The 23,079-nt window shown below is 44.0% G+C and overlaps 1 protein-coding gene across 3 annotated transcripts in view; it reads right to left on the bottom strand.

Moving 5' to 3' along the window:
• Positions 1 to 23,079, bottom strand: part of LOC106584590 (MOB kinase activator 2) — a 107,695-nt gene that overhangs the window by 33,917 nt on the left and 50,699 nt on the right. Inside the window, exon 1 of one of the 3 annotated variants that reach the window (XM_014170052.2) lies at positions 22,615 to 23,031. The exons of the other annotated variants lie outside the window; for them this stretch is intronic. Within the exon in view, the coding sequence (XP_014025527.1) occupies positions 22,615 to 22,652 (38 nt within the window). The 5' untranslated portion in view covers positions 22,653 to 23,031. Of the gene's footprint in view, positions 1 to 22,614; positions 23,032 to 23,079 lie in introns of those variants that run through there. 3 annotated transcript variants of the gene reach the window in all.

Below are 23,079 nucleotides of genomic sequence, written 5' to 3'. Positions count from 1 at the left end.
TTCTGTATAACAAACACTAAACATTATCCAAATGTCACTGGACTGGTAAACGATCCTTTGTTTGACATGCTAAGGTCTTCTTCCTAAACATGATCTCACGCCATAGGACTCATACGGCCTAAATCACATTGAATCGTTCAGTGGGGACAGCGGTCTTCGGCACTGTATCTCAGTGCTAGAGGCATCACTACAGACACCCTGGTTCGAATCCAGGCTGTATCACAACCGGCTGTGATTGGGAGTCCCATAATTGTCACAGCGTCGTCCGGGTTTTGCCGGTGTAGGCCGTCATTGTAAATAAGAATTTGTTCTTAACTAACTCTCCTAGTTAAATAAATAAAACAATACATCTGATAATAGGAACTGAGCTCTGTTGACAGAGCGGTGCAGTTCTCTCAGCGTAACTTTTGCAGACTTGTTGTGGTGGTCGTCTTCAAAGTTGTTTCCGCAGGTCGCAAAATTAGTATGACACGAGCGGTTTTAAAAATAAAAAGCTTGCAGTACGCTCAGTGCTCCATAGGGATTTCACATAGATTAGCTTGTTTTTGTGAGAAGCCTTCAAAATAATAACAGGAATTTCACATTAATATGAAAAGCGTATATGAAAATACTACAGGTCATGTCTCAAAATCGATATCTATCTTACATATATTTTGTTTTATGTCCTGCGGATTTGAGAAGATGAGTTCAATGGGAAAGTGAGCCTGTCAGGTAGCCTTGTTTTTCACCACTTTTTGTTCTCTGGCACTCCATTGATTTAGTCACCCTGATTTTGACCATCCTACAAGGGTAAGAACTCCAATAACTTTTCAACAGATTATGATAGAGACATGATGCTTGGATCATTGTTTTTTTGAGGATTATCTACACCATTGCCATTATTTTACCCATTGGACAAAAGTTGCATTTCTGATTGGACCCCCTACATTCTGTAGAACAAGTACGTGGATAGCTAGCCCATAACCCGAAGCCAATCTAACTCATATCCGATCCTCTTAACAGTGAATGGATATTTCACGAGTTAAAATGATACTAACTTTACTCATAAAACATATCCTCCTGATATGCTCAGTGGGGAACTATGCATCAGGATGATGACACTGGGGACTAATCCATAGATCTATGATCAGTTCATCCTAGCCCCCTAATCCTATCTTTTGGGGCTCCGAGTGGCGCAGCGGTCTACGGCAGTGCTAGAGGCGTCACTACAGGTTTGGCCGGGTTAGGCCGTCATTGTAAATAAGAGTTTGTTCTTAACTGACTTGCCATGTTAAATAAAGGTAAAATAAAAAAGATAAACTAACCAATAGGGTGGTGAGAAGATATCCGACCCAGTATCAGTGGTCAGATGGCCAACTTCTAGACTACTTACACTGTCAAAGCCAGCTTCCCAGCAAACCACAGTGTCCAACTTCTAGACTACTTACACTGTCAAAGCCAGCTTCCCAGCAAACCACAGTGTCCAACTTCTAGACTACTTACACTGTCAAAGCCAGCTTCCCAGCAAACCACAGTGTCCAACTTCTAGACTACTTACACTGTCAAAGCCAGCTTCCCAGCAAACCACAGTGTCCAACTTCTAGACTACTTACACTGTCAAAGCCAGCTTCCCAGCAAACCACAGTGTCCAACTTCTAGACTACTTACACTGTCAAAGCCAGCTTCCCAGCAAACCACAGTGTCCAACTTCTAGACTACTTACACTGTCAAAGCCAGCTTCCCAGCAAACCACAGTGTCCAACTTCTAGACTACTTACACTGTCAAAGACAGCTTCCCAGCAAACCAGTGTCCAACTTCTAGACTACTTACACTGTCAAAGCCAGCTTCCCAGCAAACCACAGTGTCCAACTTCTAGACTACTTACACTGTCAAAGCCAGCTTCCCAGCAAACCAGTGTCCAACTTCTAGACTACTTACACTGTCAAAGCCAGCTTCCCAGCAAACCACAGTGTCCAACTTCTAGACTACTTACACTGTCAAAGCCAGCTTCCCAGCAAACCACAGTGTCCTGCTTTGAGGCCCATATTAAATAAAACACACACTGCTCATAAAAGAAAACACGAGGGAGGGGAAAGGAGGAGTAAAAAGAAAGAATTGTGTAAGGAGGTTGCTCTAAACACTGACGTCAATGGCCAGGCCTTTTGACTCATTTCTCCAGGAAGGACTTTGGAGTGAGATATAGTCAAAATCTGATTACTGTTGCTCAATCAAACATCTATTGATATCGATCATCCAAATCAAGAGAGAATGCAAGCGAGATAAAAAAGGCAGTATGGAAAAATGCCATTAATTCAAATATTTAGGCAAATGTCAGTGACCAGAAAAAGGCTTGGTGGTATGTCTGTCACTGTAAAGAAAAAAACAGTCAGTGAAGAAACTAGTCAATTAGTAGGCCAGGGGTAGGCAACTAGATTCAGCCACGGGACGATGTGTGTCTGAGCGGATGGTCGGGATGCTGGAACATAATTATAATCATTTGTAGCTCAACATGTAGCTCAGTTGGTAGAGCAGGGTGCTTGAAACGACAGGGTTGTGGGTTCCCCACAGGGGACCAGTATGAGTTTTATTTATGACAATGTATTGCACTCACTTCTGTAAGTCGCTTTGTAAAAGAGAGTCTGCTAAATGACTAAAATGTACACTGCAAATTTACTACACGAGTAAATAACAATCATTTCATACTATCATTACATTGAAAACAGTCACGTCTCTTGAATATTTTTTTGTTGTTGTTGCTGAAATCCTGGTGATTTTACACACTTTCTCTAATCTTTTGGGGACAAAAAATGTACGATTATGTAGTAAGCTATTTAAAATAACTATGAGAAAACATTAATCCATTTTCAAAATGTTCACAAAAAAGGTGTTCACTAGGGCTGTGACGGTCGTTCCATTTTGTCGGCTAAAACTTGAAGCTAGTTTGTTCATGGTGTTCAAAAGTAAAAGCTAGTTCCTGTTGTTCCCTCCGATAGTCAGTTAACGGACCTTCCACCTTTTTAACACCAAGAAAACACAGATTCCTGCCAGCAACAGATGAATCACACAGCAGTAGATACGCCCCGGGCCTGGCAAAAGCTCAGTCCACCCCTTCAACCCCACGATATAGCCAAAGGCACTGTAGAATCACCTTGAGTGACTGGTGCATTGACCATTGGACAGACAGAATTTGGGCACGGTGTGTGGACTGTGGAGTGTGTGTGTGTGTGTGAGAGAGAGTAGTGTGTGTGTGTGTACCTTGTGTCAGGTGGGTTTGTGTGTATGGTCTGTGCAAGCGTGTGCAAGGCAAATCTGGACAAAAGAACGTGTTAGCAAACACAGCAAAGTATCAAATCAATGGAAGTGTACATTTGCGCTGACTTGACAGGTCAAATCGTGTTTGCTTAACTTGCTCCATGCACTGCCTCAAAGATTGCTGTTAAATGAGGGGCTTATGGGTAACGGCAAATTGTAATTTGCTACCACAAAACATTTTAAACTCAAGGTAGGTAAATTCATTTGTTGTCTACACAGGTGTATCATTTCTAAAACATAGCATTTTACACATAGCTACTCTTTCCCCCATATCCCTTCACCTCTCCATGTTGCTCTTTTACAGACCACTTGGGGGCCCGTATCCCTTCACCTCTCCATGTTGCTCTTTTACAGACCACTTGGGGGCCCGTATCCCTTCACCTCTCCATGTTGCTCTTTTGCAGGCCATTCTTTTCCTTCGCCTTTCCCTCCATATACTCTACCTCAAGCCCTGCATTCCAGCTGGGGAAGGGCTGCTTGCACCAACATGCCATCCCTCGCTCTACACACAGCCTGGCTAAACAAAGGAAAGACAAAACATAGAGAGAGACAGACAGAGAGAAAGGGTGGGGAGAATAGGATATCATTTCTAAGAACATGGATCCATTGCAAAAGTTGTTTATTTACTTTGGATGGTGTACGTTCCCAGGGTGGAAACATTAAAACCTCTTCTCAACATTCAACGACTAACCGTGACAATAAAGAACATTACAACCACATTTATAGCCCCATTAAAATCACCAACAAAGACTGAAATGTCAAACCATTCTTGCTAGTTTTCTAGGATTGCAGCTCTAAAAGGATGTATGAGTGGAAAAGGAAGGGGAAGCTGTAAGTCGCTCTGGATAAGAGCGTCTGCTAAATGACTCAAATGTAAATAATGGTTTGAGTTCTGACTGATGAAGGGGAAAGGGGGCAACGACAAGATGGTGCCGGAGTGGATGAGAACTACCAGACCTCCATCCATCCGTTTCTATCTACATAGCTACAGTTTGTATTAACTGGATCAGATGAGGTGGAACAGGATGGGAAGGGAGGATGAATAGTTAGAGGACAGGAAGGAGAAGAGGATTGAGGAGGAGAGGAGGGAAGGGGATGAGAAGAGGACAGCGAGGGTGAAAAGAGGAGAGAGGAGATGGACAGTGGTTGAGGGGAAGTGAAAGGAGAAGTGAATGAGGAATGAAAAGTGACAAGAGGGTTAATACAAAACAGAGAGAGTGAAGGAGGAGAGAGGGAGTGGATTAAAAGAGGAGAGGAGTGAGAGTGTGCAGTAGGAGCGGGGAGGTTGTCACAGCATGCCCTGGCTCAGCGTTCTGTACTGTCCTCCCTACATTCCACAGACAGGGGAGAGGAGAGGAGGCCTCAATGTGCTGCCTCAGCCAGAACATCCAGCCCATAACTCACCTTGCTGTCTCCGTCTCCATTTCCTCCCATGGGGTTTTCACCCTCTCTCTTCACCTTCTTTTTTTACATTATCTTGTTCTAACCTCTCTCTCCGTCATCACTCAGGTCCATCTTATCTTCCTCCACCTCTTCTCTGGGTGGAGAGAATACAGGCCGTATTTCAGGTGAGAGGTTGGAACGAGAGCTGCACTGCAGGGTCAGGGGCACAAGTGGCCCCCAGGACACTGGTCTGAGGTCAGATGGTCATTTATGAGATGGTCTTGATTAGGGTCAAGAAAGTTAAAAAGGTGCACTATGGAGAAATCGCACCGCCTTTTCCTGGTTGCTAAAATTCTAATAGTTCGTCAAATTTCAATGTGTGACAAAACAAGGAAGTAATAGGGGGATACCTAGTCAGTTGTACAACTGAATGCCTTCAACTGAAATGTGTCTTCTGCATTTAACCTAACCCCTCTGAATCAGAGAGGTGCAGGGGGCTGCCTTAATTGACATCCATGTCTTCGGCGCCCGGGGAACAATGGGTTAACTGCCTTGCTCAGGGGCAGAACGACAGATTTTTACCTTGTCAGTTGGGGATTCGATCCAGCAACCTTTCGGTTACTGGCCCAACGCTCTAACCACTAGACTCCCGGCATACTGTAGAGAATCATTGTACCATCAAAACCGCTGTGAAATATATTTTCCATAACTAAAAATTGTATTTTCAGCTGTTTGAAGCCAGTGTACAAAACCAAAATACGCAAAACAAAACATAAGAACAGGAAGCATAGAATAAATGCATATAGAACAGATCTACCGCTTCTTAGACTTGCTTTCAATGAGAATGACAGATCTATCACTCACATTTCTATGTGAATTTAGTTAGGTTGCCCAAAAAGTATATTGCAACTTCAAGATGTAAGGATGGAATGTGGTGGGGGAGTCAACGTTTGGAATCAGAGGGGGTCAGGGGAGTCAATCTCTGGAATGAGAGCCAAAACTAACACAGATCAGGTTCATTGCTTGTCTGTCTCTGACATTGGCAGTTAACCCAAGGCTCCTGTCAGTTATGAGATGTTCCTGTTCCTGATAATAGGTTGAGGTCAGGGCTCTAAATTAAACTAAATATAATTGGAAGCACTGGTGCACACAACTTAAAAAAATTAGGAGCACAAGAAAATAAGATATACTATATGAATTCTTAGCTACATCTGAAGCACGTTGTGCCCTAATATGTACAACTAATATGTAACCGTTAAATACATTTGTTTATTATGAAGCTAACATGTTGATACAAATACCTGTCACTGAAATTAAAGTCATTTATGGAATATTACTACATTATGTAAAAATCACTATTTTCCTATTGAGATGCATTACATTGTTAAAGGGATACATCAGGATTTTGGCAAGGAGGCCCTTTAACTACTTCCCCAGTCATATCAACTCGTGGTTACCATTTTTAATGTCTCTGTGTCCAGTATGAAGGAAGTTAGAGGTCGTTTCGGGAGCCAATGCTAACTAGCGTTAGCACAATGACTAAGTCTATGGGTATGTGCTAGCATGTCTAAATAAAAGTTAAATAAACTGTCATTGGATTGCATCATTGTTATCAATGATATTATGAATAGGAATGGTGGTTACGTCACATATGCAGCTATCGAAAATGTGAACTTTTGCTCAATACAAAGTTTCAACCAATTGATTGCAGCGTTACAACATAAATGGAGAAGGCAAGTGGAAGGGAGAGAAGGTAGAAAACTTGTTTGTCTGGCCTATATTAAAAATCAAAATTCACTGAAAGAAAATTGGCATTATTAGCAGTTCCTTTAGAGGACAAAAATGCAGAATCGAGGCAAAGATGAAGACAGCAAAGTACAGAGAGATCTGTATTTTTTGAAACTGCACTGTCGGTTAGGGGCTCGTAAGTAAGCATTTCACTGTAAGGTCCACACCTGGTGTATTCGGCGCATGTGACTAATAAAATTTGATTTGATTGATGAAAACCTGCTCCAGAGCGCTCAGGACCTCAGACTGGGGCGAAGGTTCACCTTCCAACAGGACAACAACCTTAAGCACACAGCCAAGAAAACCCAGGAGTGGCTTCGGGCCAAGTCTCAATGTCCTTTAGTGGCCCCACCAGAGCTCAGACTTGAACCGGATTTAACATCTCTGGAGAGACCTGAAAATAGCTGTGCAGCGACACTCCCCATCCAACCTGACAGAGCTTGAGAGGATCTGCAGAGAATGGGAGAAACTCCCCAAATACAGGTGTGCCAAACTTGTAGTGTCATACCCAAGAAGACTCGAGGCTGTAATTGCTGCCAAATGTGCTTCAACAAAGTACAGAGTAAAGTGTCTGAAAACTTATGTTTGATATAGTGGTAAAGTTACCAGGTGGTCAAGCTGGATATTAGAGGTCGACCGATTAATCGGAATGGCAGATTAATTAGGGCCGATTTCAAGTTTTCATAACAATCGGTAATCGGCATTTTTGGACAATGATCATGGCCGATTACATTGCATTCCACGAGGAGACTGCATGGCAGGCTGAGTACCTGTTATGCGAGTGCAGCAAGGAGCCAAGGTTAGGTGCTAGCTAGCATTAAATGTATCTTATAAAAAAAACAATCAATCTTAACATAATCACTAGTTAACTACACATGGTTGATGATATTACTAGTTTATCTAGCTTATCCTGCGTTGCATATAATCGATGCGGTGCCTGTTAATTTATCATTGAATCATAGCCTACTTTGTCAAACGGTTATTTAACAAGCGCATTCGCGAAAAAAAGCACTGTCGTTGCACCAATGTGTACCTAACCATAATCATCAACGCCTTTCTTAAAATCAATACACAAGTATATATTTTTAAACCTCCATATTTAGTTAATATTGCCTGCTAACATGAATTTCTTTTAACTAGGGAAATTGTGTCACTTCTCTTGCGTTCTGTGCTACAGAGTCAGGCTATATGCAGCAGTTTGGGCCGCCTGGCTCATTGCGAACCGTGTGAAGACCAACTTCGCCAAACGGGGGATGATTTAACAAAAGCGCATTTGCGAAAAAAGTGGTAGTGGTGGTAGGCAGCAGCAGGCTCGTAAGCATTCATTCAAACAGCACTTTCGTGCGTTTGCCAGCAGCTCTTCCCTGTGCTTCAAGCCTTGAGCTGTTTATGACTTCAAGCCTATCAACTCCCGAGATTAGGCTGGTGTAACAGATGTGAAATGGCTAGCTAGCTAGCTAGTTAGCGGGGTGCGCGCTAATAGCGTTTCAATCGGTGACGTCACTCGCTCTGAGACCTTGAAGTAGTTGTTCCCCTTGCTCTGCAAGGGCCGCGGCTTTTGTGGAGTGATGGTAACGATGCTTTGAGGGTGGCTGTTGTCGATGTGTTCCTGGTTCGAGCCCAGGCAGGGGCGAGGAGAGGGACGGAAGCTCTACTGTTACACTGGCAATACTAAAGTGAATATAAGAACATCCAATAGTCAAAGGTATATTAAATACAAATGGTATAGAGAGAAATAGTCCTATAATAACTACAACCTAACCGAAAAGGAACCACCAGCTTTCATATGTTCTCATGTTCTGAGCAAGGAACTTAAACGTTAGCTTTTTTTACATGGCACATATTGCACTTTTACTTTCTTCTCCAACACTTTGTTTTTGCATTATTTAAACCAAATTGAACATGTTTCATTATTTATTTGAGGCTAAATTGATTTTATTTATGTATTATATTAAGTTAAAATAAAAGTGTTCATTCAGTATTGTTGTAATTGTCATTATTACAAATAAATAAAAATATATAATAATATATTTTTTCAAATAATTAAAAATATATATAAAAAAAATATATAATAATAATAATAATAATAATAATAATAATAATAATAATAATTCGGCCGATTAATCGGTATCAGCTTTTTTTGGTCCTCCAATAATCGGCATCTGTATCAGCGTTGAAAAATCAGAGTCAGTCGACCTCTACTGGATATAGTCATAAAGTTACCAGGTGGTCAAGCTGGATATACTGTTGAAGTTACCAGGTAGTTAAACTAGCTATCTAATTGACTGAACAAAGTGTGAAACAAATGCGGCTCGTTTTAGAACGGCCAGTGACCTTTTTTCTCAATGTAAATTGCAACCCTCCAATATGGGCTGCGCCTGTAATATGGGTCAGATCCTTTGAACAGTTTGGTCTAGAAACAAGAAGTTTTCGTTGTATAAATGGTGCAAGCATGATGCTAACGAAACAACGGTACAGCAAAGCTTAGGCGTTACAACAAACTTGTTTAAATTGTTGTTTTTTATTAAAAAAAAATTGCACTGGTGCTCCCAAATGAAAACTCCAGAGCCCTGTTTGAGTTTACTTATGATGGGGGTCAGCTTGGCTGATCCTGGATCTGCTCTATGGGTCAACTTCTGACTCCACTATCCACTATCAACGTGTAGCACCTCTGGGTTATACAACCACAGCCATTTTGCAACAGAAAACTCCAAATACCTCCCGTCAAACAATACTTGTGAGAAAACACTGCTTTGACCTTAAAGGGTGACAACAGGCAGTGCAAGACATGTTCTCTATCTCTGCTGTGGGTGGTGAGCATAGAGGTAGAAAGAGGGCTCTGGATGGATAGAACCTGTTTTAGCATGGACATTGCCATTGAGGGCTATGGCGAGCCATTTTTCTACCTCTATGGGGAGGACATTAAAGGTGAGCCATAGTCATCCATCAGAGACAGGCATGTTCACATGACACCAGATGTCCCAGCCTGGCGCCAGCCAGTCAACACAGGTGTGCGCTGTCGCTGTGAGTCACGTTCCTGTTGTCTATGACTGGAGGAGGGAGTCTGTCTGTCTGCTACTGGGCGGCTGTGGCTGGTCTGAGGTCAAGTCATACTAACAGTACCAGACTATTATCAGTGGAAGGAAGGGGGGGTTACAGAAGTACAGATCTGGCAACACAGAGTTATGACAGAAGGGGGAGAAAGATTTAGCTAGTCTTCAAAATACTTTACATTGTTATTCCCTCTCTCGCCCGAGGAGCAGTGTATGTGTGAGTGTGTGTCACTCCTGGTGTTCTGTTCGAGGGAAAGGTTCTCCAATGCCACAGTCTTCCCATTTCTCAGAAGCGCTCTTGAAAATGGCAAGGAGAAGAATGTTCTTTTCTCAGAAATAATATGATAGGAACCATTAACCCTGACGACGAAACCAGATGATCATATTAGCATAAACAAGCAGAAAATAAGCAGAAACTGATCTTGAGACATTTGGTTTGGCAACCATGAGGGTGCAGACTTACTGCACCAAGCATGACAGCACTGTTTCACCATGAGGATGCAGACTTACTGCACCAAGCATGACAGCACTGTTTCACCATGAGGATGCAGACTTACTGCACCAAGCATGACAGCACTGTTTCACCATGAGGATGCAGACTTACTGCACCAAGCATGACAGCACTGTTTCACCATGAGGATGCAGACTTACTGCACCAAGCATGACAGCACTGTTTCACCATGAGGATGCAGACTTACTGCACCAAGCATGACAGCACTGTTTCACCATGAGGATGCAGACTTACTGCACCAAGCATGACAGCACTGTTTCACCATGAGGATGCAGACTTACTGCACCAAGCATGACAGCACTGTTTCACCATGAGGATGCAGACTTACTGCACCAAGCATGACAGCACTGTTTCACCATGAGGGTGCAGACTTACTGCACCAAGCATGACAGCACTGTTTCACGATGAGGGTGCAGACTTACTGCACCAAGCATGACAGCACTGTTTCACCATGAGGGTGTAGACTTACTGCACCAAGCATGACAGCACTGTTTCACGATGAGGGTGCAGACTTACTGCACCAAGCATGACAGCACTGTTTCACCATGAATGTTCCCTTCAGAGGCCAGTGTTGTATTTAGGAACAATAGTGCCACCTACAGGCAAATGTCTATGCACAGACCCTGACAGACGCTTATATCTTCAGAGTTATATTTTTCCCATTCTCCATTTCCTAGTATATTTCTATAATGAGGGCGTAGATGCTGAAGGATGTTTGTGTTTGTGATGCGTGGGTGAACTCCGTTTCCTGAAACCTGAACCTCACCCACCACATTCACAGAGAGATACTGCTGGCTCCATATCACGTTACTATGTACAGAAAAGTAGTATAAAAAAACTAAGATCTAAAAAGACACAGGAAGTGAGACAGACTTGCCTTTAAAAGCTGCTGCTGTATCTTTCTCCAGATGCAGCATCGCACTACGATTGAAACCAGTGAAACCTGAAAGAATCTGACAGAGCCAGGAGCAGGTGAACTACAGCCTACCAGGCAGAAGGCCGGGCATTAGAACAGACAGACATCTGAAGACTGGTGTAGCTTAGTAGAACACCACTATCGCCCATCAACATCACCACTCTTCGTATCATCATTGGACATGATGGAGTGAAAGAGGGAGACTGTAGAGGTAGAGGGATGCAAGGAGGGAGAGATGGGAGGAAGGAGTGGAAAAGAGAAGGGCTTGGTGTAGCAGTTGGACTAGGGACGAGGGACATGCGATGGAGCAATGGAGGGAGGACTAACGAGCGGGGTAAGGAGGGAGGAACGTGACGAAGGGAGGAGTGAAGGGAGAGAGGAGGCTTGTGTAAGAGATGAGGAGAGGGAGGGAGGCAGAGTTTGAGGAAAAGAGAGGAGGAACTTTGTGCAAGGTCAGGAGGGAAAAGGAAAGGAAGGATGAAATGAAAACGAGGGAGTGAGGTATGTACTAGGTAGACTGTCCCACACCCTGTTCTGTCCCCACTAATGTTTTCTCAGGAAGCCAGACAGACAGAGGGAGACTGTGTGAAGGAAGGAAAGGTGGAGGGGTAGATAGAGGGAAGCAGGACTGTGTAAGGGAAAAGGATGGAGGGAGAGAGAGATGGTAGCTGGCGCCACCCATATTTGCTCAGGACGTGCGTGTGGACAGGGGACAGGCCAGCGGGATGCAGCGGGAACAGAGTGGTCTTTTCATGGAGCAGTAAACCTGGTGGGCAGAGAGGGACAGACTGACTCACTGCCAGGTCAGAGTTACTGGGGCTATACAACCAATGTCAGTTCTCCTACGTAGAGTGAAAAAGGAAACAGGTCAATGTTAGTAAGGAGTAATAAACGGACAGCATGACGGGAGAAACGGACAGCATGACGGGAGAAACGGACAGCATGACGGGAGAAACTGAAAGAATGTGTGAGAAATGAGAAACGTCTCATACATCAAAGAGTCTGGACGTGAAGAGTAATCTTCAAGTTAATTGAAATGTCTCACACCCCCTTGTTTTCAGGACTGATACTATCTCCAGCAAATGTTGTTCAAACACTGAATTCAACTGACCGCAGTCACGTGTTGTGCCCAAAACATCTACATTTATTACAAAAAGCCCCCCACCTGTCCATTTCTCGAGATGTTGTGCAAAGTCTGCTTGAAATAGCCATTCTCATAGTTCATGTGACCAAAAACAACTACAAACATGCAGAGGAAGAGAGCAAAACAAAAAATAAAGCGAGAGTGAGAGCGAGAGAAAAAGAGGGAGACATTGAGAGGTTAAAAGGCCCACCTCCCTGGAAAGTTGGCCGAACCGAGATATGTAGCCTAACCTCCATTTTAGCACAGGGTTATTTATTTTTAATTGAACCTTTATTTAACTAGGCAAGTCAGTTAAGAACAAACTCTTATTTATAATGATGGCCTACCCCGACCAACGCTGGGCTAATTGTGTGCCGCCCTACGGGACTCCCAATCACGGCCAGTTGTGACACAGCCTGGAATCGAACCAAGGTCTGTAGTGACGCCTCTAGCACTGAGATGCAGTGCCTTAGACCGCTGCGCCACTCAGAAGCCCAACATCTCATTGGGGTTGTTTCATCAAAGAGCCTTTCCACACTCTGAAGTCAGGAGTCAGTCAGACTAATTAAGAGACATCTGTAACTACTTGACAAGCATGATGCTGATCATTATTGCCTGGAGAGAATTAACAGACAAACACACTCGCCATTAGTTAGGAGAGATGTGTGTGCTCATCTTCAAAACAACAACTGCTTGTTCAGACAGGAAAAGTCAGAAGAGAATGCAAGGCCAGCTGAAAAACTGCCCAATAGGAACATCAAGATCGGTTTGTATGAAGAAGTATAGCTCATCAAATATACTACCTTCCTTCAGACTAGACAAGACAGCATATAACAGTGTGTGTCTGTTGCTGCATGCATGGGTACATATTCTCTGAGCTATAGGCCCTCTTTGCATGCACTACTTTGCGGACACAAACTAGGTCCAGGAGAGATACTTGTGTAGTGTAAAGAGATGGATCTAGATTCAAATCCCTCTTTAAGAGATGTCTCCCACAGTACCGCCAAAAGAGAGATCTACACCACAAACCCCCCTCTGAATGGTAGTGTAAAGAACTGCTCTCCCACACCACATGTCCCTGCAATAATGACCTTAATACCAGTAGCCAAATTTGAAAATGAAAGGCTTTAAAAATATCCTCACATTTGTGAATCAATGCATTAATCAAGTGTGCAACATGGTTTAGATGCCCTGTATAGCGTTTATATTGACACTATCGTGAACAGAGAGAAGCTTTAGCTCTCCCCTGAGACTGAGACACCACAACAGCCTGGGGAGAGAAACCTGATGCAACCATTACTCTTCATCTGCTACAACTAGCACAACAACATTTAGCTACTAGCCTGCTACAACTAGCACAACAGCAACAAGAGCTACTAGCCTGCTACAACTAGCACAACAACATTTAGCTACTAGCCTGCTACAACTAGCACAACAGCAACAAGAGCTACTAGCCTGCTACAACTAGCACAGCAACAAGAGCTACTAGCCTGCTACAACTAGCACAGCAACAAGAGCTACTAGCCTGCTACAACTAGCACAGCAACAAGAGCTACTAGCCTGCTACAACTAGCACAGCAACAAGAGCTACTAGCCTGCTACAACTAGCACAGCAACAAGAGCTACTAGCCTGCTACAACTAGCACAGCAACAAGAGCTACTAGCCTGCTACAACTAGCACAGCAACAAGAGCTACTAGCCTGCTACAACTAGCACAGCAACAAGAGCTACTAGCCTGCTACAACTAGCACAGCAACAAGAGCTACTAGCCTGCTACAACTAGCACAGCAACAAGAGCTACTAGCCTGCTACAACTAGCACAGCAACAAGAGCTACTAGCCTGCTACAACTAGCACAGAAACAAGAGCTACTAGCCTGCTACAACTAGCAGAGCAACAAGAGCTACTAGCCTGCTACAACTAGCAAAACAACAGCTAACCCGCTATCAGCACAACTACCACAGGGATGTCAAAATCTATTGTTCAACTTATGAACCAAACTTCTTCTGTCAAAAGAATGTCATACCAGTGCTAATGAGATTTCTGTCCATTAGCCATGAGGGATTAATACGACTCAATGTACATGCCTGTTTGTCAGGGAAAATCACACTCAACTCACTAACCAGTTGAACAAACCTCTCAAGAACTACTGAAATGTGACAGATGGCTTGTGGTGCAAGAACTTAACTAGGACCCTGAGTATTTTCTTGTTCCTTCACAATGTAAACAGACCAGGGAAAGCTGAGGGCCCTATACATAACAGATTGTAACAGTGTTATGGTGATAGATTGTTTAGACAGAGGAGAATGTTATGATGGATTCCAGGACCAAGCTGCACGTTTTCCTCCTGGAGGGCACTGTTAGGATGGCAGAGAGACACCCTGCCCATCTCACAACGGCAAACACCACACACTCCCCTCCTTCCCTCTGCCAGACTGAAGACACACAACAAAAATCAAACAGGCAGTTCAACATCGAGAAGACAGAAAAACAATAGTGCAACCACATGTTCCTGCCTCTTTCTCTTTGACTTTCACACCCAGATAGTGTCGTAATGAGCGAGGGAGGAAGTGAGCAGAAGAGGCTCCCATTCATGTTCGAATGGGGAAATAAAGAGGAATAACGGAGGGGTGATAGGTCAAATCAATAAGTAGCTTCTGTAAGGTGAAGGGAGGAAGCAGTGGCTGACGTCTATGCTCAATACATAGCAATAGACACTGACAAATGGCAAGCTCTAGGTTTCTCAGTGTAGACCAATCAAAGGGGTACGTCGCCTACCCCACAGCGATAATATGAGCTCATCCTTTTTATGAACCGATGAGATCAGCTGCTAGGCCTAGAACACCCAGGGGGGCGGGGGAACATCAATGACCTCATCCAGTCGCCCAGGTGTAAACAAGCCTGTGATTGGCTGGCTGGTTGGCAGCACCTGGCTGACTCCTGGGGAGGCAGGGGATATGAGCTCCAATTTAATGATTGCGCTCATTAGGTTTCTATGGCCCTGCTTTGGGTCCCATGGGTTTGTGATGAAGAGACCTACATAGGCACAGTGCTGTTGGGTCTTGAAAAGTCACCTTTCATTCTCTCCTTTCTTCCCTGACCACCAGCTTAGCAATAAAATAATATGAAAGCATTTTAGGTTATAGGTCTGCGTCTGTAATAACGTGAGTAAATAACAGATCGGAATGTTACCTCGGGAACATTGCTGTCGTCAGCAAAATCTCTGCCCCATCCCCCCCTCCCCTTGTGTTAGTCCACCTCCTCTCAGGTTAGCCTAAACAGTCAGTGTGTGTGACTCATAAGAATCATAATCATATCTCAGAGAGGAAGTAGAAGTGAACCACTGTTCTGTGAAGGTGGAAGACATGACGATACTGTCTGTACGTGCAAGAGTGTGCTTCCTGTGCCTCAAACTTTTCCTTCCCTCCATCCTTGGTAGCTGCGCCATTTCAGATGGCTGACAATTGAAACAAATGAGGGGTACAGCTGCCAAGCGCACTGCAGCACCCAGCCAATTACACAGCTATGCAGGCAGGGGTGTGTGTGTGTGGAGAGGGAGAGAGAAAGTGTGTGGATAGAAAGAAAGCAGTCTGGAGAGTGTGAGGGTATGAGGTGAAAATGAGAGCATGAGAGAGTGAGAGAACGAGAGAGTGAGTAAGCAAGAGAGAGAGAGAAAAATCATAGGTGCAGAACATTGTGTATTGAGGCATTTTAAGGACTTGTCTGCCTACCTACCACTCCACTCTCCCCCACTTGCGTCAAACTCCATAAACAGGAAGTGATACGCCCAGGCATTTCCTGTGTCCCTTATTCTGTGCCTTATGTTCCCAGAGTCCCTCGGGAGGGGCACACAGCTATGGTTTCTGCCCCTAACCCTTACTCATAGGGTCTACTACCCTTCATCTAATCCCACTGCAGGAGCCAGAGGAGATGTGAGGGGATGACATTGAATCATCCAGCAGCATTAGCCAGCCACAAAAAGGCCAAGTTTTCATGGAGAGAGTGTGTGTGTGTGAGTGTGTGTGTGCGCTGACGGTGCAGATCTAAATGTGGAGGTAAGGTTACAGCAAAGCTGTCTCCTCTCTCTCCAAAGGCGGACTGGTCCACTTTTAGCCCAGGGGCCTGTCTAACTCAGGGGTTTTTTGTGTGCAAAGTTATCATTATCTGGCTAATAATGTGGACATTAAGCAACAACAAAAAACGGGCAGTGAAGGGGCCCTCCAAAATAATCTAAATAAAGGGTCCGGTGTATTAGAAATGCCAGGACCGATTTCTGGTCCCAGTCACCTCTAGCCAGACCCAGGTAGGGCTGTGTGCGCACACACACACACACACACACTTAGCTATGCATTACAGTCTAGTGCAGACTGCTAAGTCCAGGTGAAAGCAGAGAAGGACAGGGAGTCCGTCAGTCTCCTTATCTGAACTGACCAGTAGGACTGGGCAAATCCAGTATAATGTTACACTGCTTGCATGTGGCTTACAACACCTCAGACTGAGACCAGAGAGTTTATGGTGCTTCACGTGGGGCGAAACTCAATTGATTTTCTTGATTCTTACTTCCTTCTCAAAACCCATTGCCTTCCCCTCTGACCTCATCGTCCAATGGATTTTGAGGAGGTGGTAAGAGAGGACACGAGGAATCAAGGAAATGCAATTGAGATTCTCCCATGGAGGTCGCTCTGCAATCTTGACTCAACAGGAAGGGAAGGAGGAAATGGTTGACAATTGAAGCAGAGTCCTAGTCCCTTCCTCCACTCCTGTACTCTGCCTTCCATTCCTTCTGCAACAGGTTGAGGTACAGAGACTAGAACCTTCTCCAGTCTGCTGCACGGTCCCCAACCCACACCCCAGGCCCTTGGCCAGACAGACAGGGTGTGTGTGTGTCTGTGCAGTCAGTCAGTCACCAGATGACTGTCCCATCAGCAATTATAGGAAAATAACCATGCCATTATTCAGCCTAACGGTGGACTTTTTCCAAACACTTATATACAAGTTAGCAATAAAAAAAAACATTTTCACTTAAGTCGAGGCTTGCCAAGCCAAGTCCAATTGAGCTCTATTTGAGTGACAGACAGGGTTTTGGGCCAGGAGATATGCAGTATGGAGGATTGAGGTGGTTTAGGACCATGTACCCACAACAGCACACATTTTTACTGTAACCCTGGACAAGCACACCTGATTCAACTTGTCAAGTAATCATACACCTCATTCAGCTCATTGAGGCTTGGTTTGTCCAGGGCTATAATGAAACAGGTGTATTGTTGGGGGTACTGGAGGACCAGGGTTGGGAAACACTGGTTCAGGAAAAAACAGTCTCAGCACTGTAGAATGGGCCAGGCCTGCCAAAGATTTTAAATATCTAATCATATTTAACCTTTATTTAACTAGGCAAGTCAGTTAAGAACAAATTCTTATTTACAATGACGGCCTACCGATGAACAGTGGGTTAACGGCCTTGTTCAGGGGCAGAACGACAGATTTTTACCTTGTCAGCTCGGGATTCAATTCAGCAACATTTCACTAACTGGCCCAACGCTCAAACCACAAGACGACCTGCCTAATGACAGCCACATGGCACAAATGCACACCCACCCACACTCTCAGGGACCATTGTTCTGGTGTCTAGCGCCTCAGGTCCTGAACGTTCCGAGCTGTAGTCACTAGTCACCCTCTGCGGCATCAACACAGTGACAGGACAACACCACATTTCCGCATCGCCCCCAAAAACAGATACCCAAATCCTGAGAAGCAAAAACATCTTATAAAACAGCATTCATGGCATCTTTATCTCATGTTTTATTACAGTCTGCCTCTCCCCCTCTCTACAACCTTAGAGAGGAGATGACTGTTAGGTCTGGAAATTGCCAGGAACCTCACGATACGATATTATTATGATACTTAGGAGCAGATAATATGTATTGCAATTTTCACAATTCTTCATGTATTGCGATTCGATGCTGGGATGTCATTGCGATTTTATGTTGCAAACATATTGTTCACTGTACGTCTGCTCCAGAGAGACAGAGCATGAAGAAAAAGTTCTGGAAACATTTTGGCTCACTATTTAAAAAGATGGGGAACAAGCTATAGGATGAAAAATACTCAAGTTTTTATACAGGTACAGCCGACTAGCGCTAGCTAACGCTACCGACAGTAAAAAATAAAATAAAAATGACTTTAAAAATAAATAATAATACTGGGATATGTAACTATCGATTTTTCCCCACTACATCACTAATGACTGTCCTGCTCTTGACCTCCAGCTGGATAACACACACACACACACACACACACACACACACACACACACACACACACACACACACACACCACACACACTCAAGTCTTAGGAGAAAACAGACAGAGAAACCGCTGGGCGAAGCTCCAAACCAGGTAGGTGTCAGATACAGATAGGCCTACATATGAATGAAGCGTGGTGTATAGGGCTGAGGGCTAATTGAATTGTACCGTTTCCTCTGTATTAGGTTAGCCTACCCTCCAATCACACTGATCCAGTGTTATATCAGTCATGTGAGGAGGGCCCAGGTTAATGAGTGTGTGTGTGTTTAGGTCAAACAGGGCATCGACCGTTCTACCATCATACAGACCTACAGCCAAGGCGAAGGTTAAAATTGGCTACAACTCACTGAGAATCTGTCTACTCTTCTCCGTGGAGCCGTGTCTGTCCAATACAGCAAAAACATGCTTCAGTTTACTTGCTGCTTATGACATATCCCTTCTCAATCTATCCTCTCTGTCTCACCCTTACAGTGATCATCTGGCGAGCACCTGTTTTAAACCCAGACTGACAGGAAGCTAATCTGTGTGTGTGTGAGAGAGAGAGAGAGAGAGGGGCAAACCACAGGAAAATCATCCTGACGCAGGTTGAAAATGTAAGACAGAGTGAAACTTTTGTGGTCAGAGCAGAAAGCAGAGCACACAATGCTACTTTAGTTTTCAGCTATTTCTGTCCGAGAGTTGGGATTGGACTGTGGCTGAAGTCAACAAGGACCTTGTCCATGTGGGTGTTTCCAAAACCAACACTCATCAATCAAACCGACAACACCACCAAACCCCCTGATTGGCTGACAGAGGTGCCAAGGTAGACAGGAAGTAATGCCAGAAATAGAACTGATCGGTCACCCAATTAGGCATCAGCAGGAGCCAAGTCCCACCTCAGGACTGGTGATAATTGCCCTGTAAAGAAAAACTACAGTTTCTGGAACTGGGCCGTGCTTTCACAAAGCTACTGTGTGTGTTTTACCTATAGACGTACGCACACACAGTCATGTGTTTGGACACACGTGAACAGAAACACAAAGGGCAGGCTGTTCTTCACGCTAGCTAGGTGGAGGGAGCAAATGTAAACAGAGTTCTGAATGGCACAGAGAGGGTCTGATGGTCTAATCCGATTCAGGTTCACAAGTGTGAGTGTGTTAGGTCTGGGCGGTATACCGTATTTGACTATATACCGATACTGATGCACGGACCGGTTTGGGTTTTGACTTTACCTTGTATAACGGCATTTAAATGTTTGGTTTGTTAAATGTGTTACCCACTCTTCCACCCAGTCTGCCAGATCTAACTCACAAATCTGGTAGCATGATGCTTGGTCAACAACACTCTCTGAACCCTCAAGAGCAGGTAGGAGTAGTGTAAAGTTGCTCCTAGACGCTGCTACAAGATCTGTTGTATGTTTTCTCCCGAATGGTTCAGATTGTGATTTAGAGAAGCTGAGCTGATACCAGATCTGTGTCCAAAACTGAACGTGGCCCAGGTAACCATTAGAGATCGACCGATTAATTAGGGCCGATTTCAAGTTATAACAATCGGTATTTTTGGCCATCGATTTGCCGATTTTTAAAAACATTTTTTTTATATAAATATTTTTTAACTAGGCAAGTCAGTTAAGAACACATTCTTATTTGCAATGACGGCCTAGGAACGGTGGGTTAACTGCCTTGTTCAGGGGCAGAACGACAAATTTTTACCTTGTCAGCTTGGGGATGCAACCTTACGGTTAACTAGTCCAACGCTCTAACCACCTGCTTTACATTGCACTCCACGAGGAGCCTGCCTGTTACGCGAATGCGGTAAGAAGCCAAGGTAAGTTGCTAGCTAGCATTAAATTTATCTTATAAAAACAATCAATCAATCATAATCACTAGTTAACTACACATGGTTGATGATATTACTAGTTTATCTAACCTGTCATGCGTTGCATATAATCGATGCGGTGCGCATTCGCGAAAAAGGTCTGTCGTTGCTCCAACTTGTACCTAACCATAAACATCAATGTCTTTCTTAAAATCAATAAACAAGTATATATTTTTAAACCTGCATCTATCTTTAGTTAATATTACCTGCTAACATGAATTTCTTTTAACTAGGGAAAATGTGTCACCTCTGCAACAGAGTCAGGGTATATGCAGCAGTTTGGGCCGCCTGGATCGTTGCTAACTGTGAAGACTATTTCTTCCTAACAAAGACAGCCGACTTCGCCAAACGCGGGATGATTTAACAAAAGTGCATTTGCGAAAAAAGCACAATCGTAGCATGACTGTACCTAACCACAAACATCAATGCCTTTCTTAAATCAATACACAGATGTATATATTTTTAAACCTGCATATTTAGCTAAAAGAAATCAAGGTTAGCAGGCAATATTAACCAGGTGAAATTGTCACTTCTCTTCCGTTCATTGCGCGCAGATTCAGGGTATATGCAACAGTTTGGGCCGCCTGGCTCGTTGCGAACTAATTTGCCAGAATTTTACGTAATTATGACATAACATTGAAGGTTGTGCAATGTAACAGGAATATTTAGAGACTTATGGATGCCACCCGTTAGATAAAATATGGAACGGTTCCGTATTTCACTGAAAGAATAAACGTGAGTTTCCGGATTCGACCATATTAATGACCTAAGGCTCGTGTTTCTGCGTGTTATTATGTTATAATTAAGTCTATGATTTGATAGAGCAGTCTGACTGAGCGATGGTAGGCAGCAGCAGGCTCGTAAGCATTCATTCAAAATAGCACTTTCGTGCGTTTTGCCAGAAGCCCTTCGCAATGCATTGCGCTGTTTATGACTTCAAGCCTGTCAACTCCCAAGATTAGGCTGGTGTAACGGATATGAAATGGCTAGCTAGTTAGCCGGGTGCGCGCTAATAGCGTTTCAAACGTCACTCGCTCTGAGACTTGGAGTGGTTGTTTCCCTTGCTCTGCATGGCTAACGCTGCTTCGAGGGTGGCTGTTGTCGATGTGTTCCTGGTTCGAGCCCAGGTAGGAGCGAGGAGAGGGACGGAAGCTATACTGTTACACTGGCAATACTAAAGTGCCTATAAGAACATCCAATAGTCAAAGGCATATGAAATACAAATTGTATAGAGAGAAATAGTCCTATAATTCCTATAATAACTACAACCTAAAACTTCTTACCTGGGAATATTGAAGACTCATGTTAAAAGGAACCACCAGCTTTCATATGTTCTCATGTTCTGAGCAAGGAACTTAAACGTTAGCTTTCTTACATGGCACATAATGCACTTTACTTTCTTCTCCAACACTTTGTTTTTGCATTATTTAAACCAAATTGAACATGTTTCATTATTTATTTGAGGCTAAATTGATTTTATTGATGTATTATATTAAGTTAAAATAAGTGTTCATTCAGTATTGTTGTAATTGTCATTATTACAAATAAATATATTGTGAAAAAATTACATAAAAAAAATGTTTTTAAATAAAATAAAATATTTTTTATAAAAAAACAACAGCAAAAATCGGCCAATTAAATCGGTAGCGGCTTTTTTGGCCCTCCAATAATCGGTATCGGCGTTGAAAAATCATAGTCGGTTGACCTCTAGTAACCATGCTATGCTTACTAATCTAGCTAACATGGCTCAAGTAACCATGCTAACTAAGCTAGCTAAGTAAACAACTTTTTCCCTCCCACAACTAGGACCCCTTTAACTGTATGAGAAGGTCAAAGTCTAGCTAGCAGACTACCTCACTGCTCTGCTGTACCTAACAGAAAGGTCTTGGGAAGGAACACAGTGACTGTGTGTACAAACAAACAGACGAGACCATCCGACCGGCCAGCAGGGCAGTGGACGGGAGGTTGGGAAGGCTACATGCCATTCCTCCTCTAACCAGCCTTAAACCTGGGCATACCTCAGTCTCTGGTCCAGTGCCATTCCTCCTCCTAACTCAATGAGGCTAAATCACTACATGGCTCTGGCTCTGTACCATTCTGGCACAACTAGCTTGCTCCCTTCTCCTCGGTCTGACTAAAGCCAAATCTGTGCCGCTACATCGTCTCCTTCAAACCATACCGCAGAATCAGAGAAACACAAAGCTACAGAGCAGTTTCAGCCACAGAGGGGCAGGGAGAGGGAGGACAAGACCAAAATTAAAACTTAAAGTTACAGCGACACAACCAGGAATAACAAACAGCGAGAGAGAGGGAGAGCAATACAGAAAGTGAGCGCAAGATAGAGAGAGAGAGAGATAAAGGGGTGAGCAGAGCAAGAGTAGCTAATTACCTATAGAAGAAGCAGTCACAGCAGACCAGGACCCCCATCCAGCTGGTATTAGAGACAGTGGCAGGTCTGTGAGGGTCCCACCCAGGTCTTTCACTCTTCCCTCCTTCTACAGGTGAGGGGGGGCTCTATCTGAGCACACAGCTCCAGCATAGCACCTCCCGTTTTCTCTCCCTCAAACACACCGCGGTAACTGGCTGCTCACGAACTGCGTCCCCATACACACACACTCTTAGCGGTCCAATCAGCAAACAGGCCACCACTGATGAATGGCCGCAGCACCTTACAGACAACCTCTTACAGCAACTTGGAGCCCATTCGAAGTGTCTTCCTCTCTCTTTCTCGCTAGAACTACTGCTGCCTGCCTCTTTCCTTCCCTCTCCATCCCTCGCTCCCTCTTTCTCTGGCTGGCTCCCACTTGAAAGGCGGGAAGATTAGCTTGGCAAACAGACTCGCATAAACAAACTG

The sequence above is a fragment of the Salmo salar genome, chromosome ssa23, assembly GCF_905237065.1.
Source record: "Salmo salar chromosome ssa23, Ssal_v3.1, whole genome shotgun sequence".
Classification (NCBI taxonomy): domain Eukaryota; kingdom Metazoa; phylum Chordata; class Actinopteri; order Salmoniformes; family Salmonidae; genus Salmo; species Salmo salar.
Note: the sequence above shows the minus strand (reverse complement) of the source record. Positions and strands in the feature narration are given on the sequence as shown.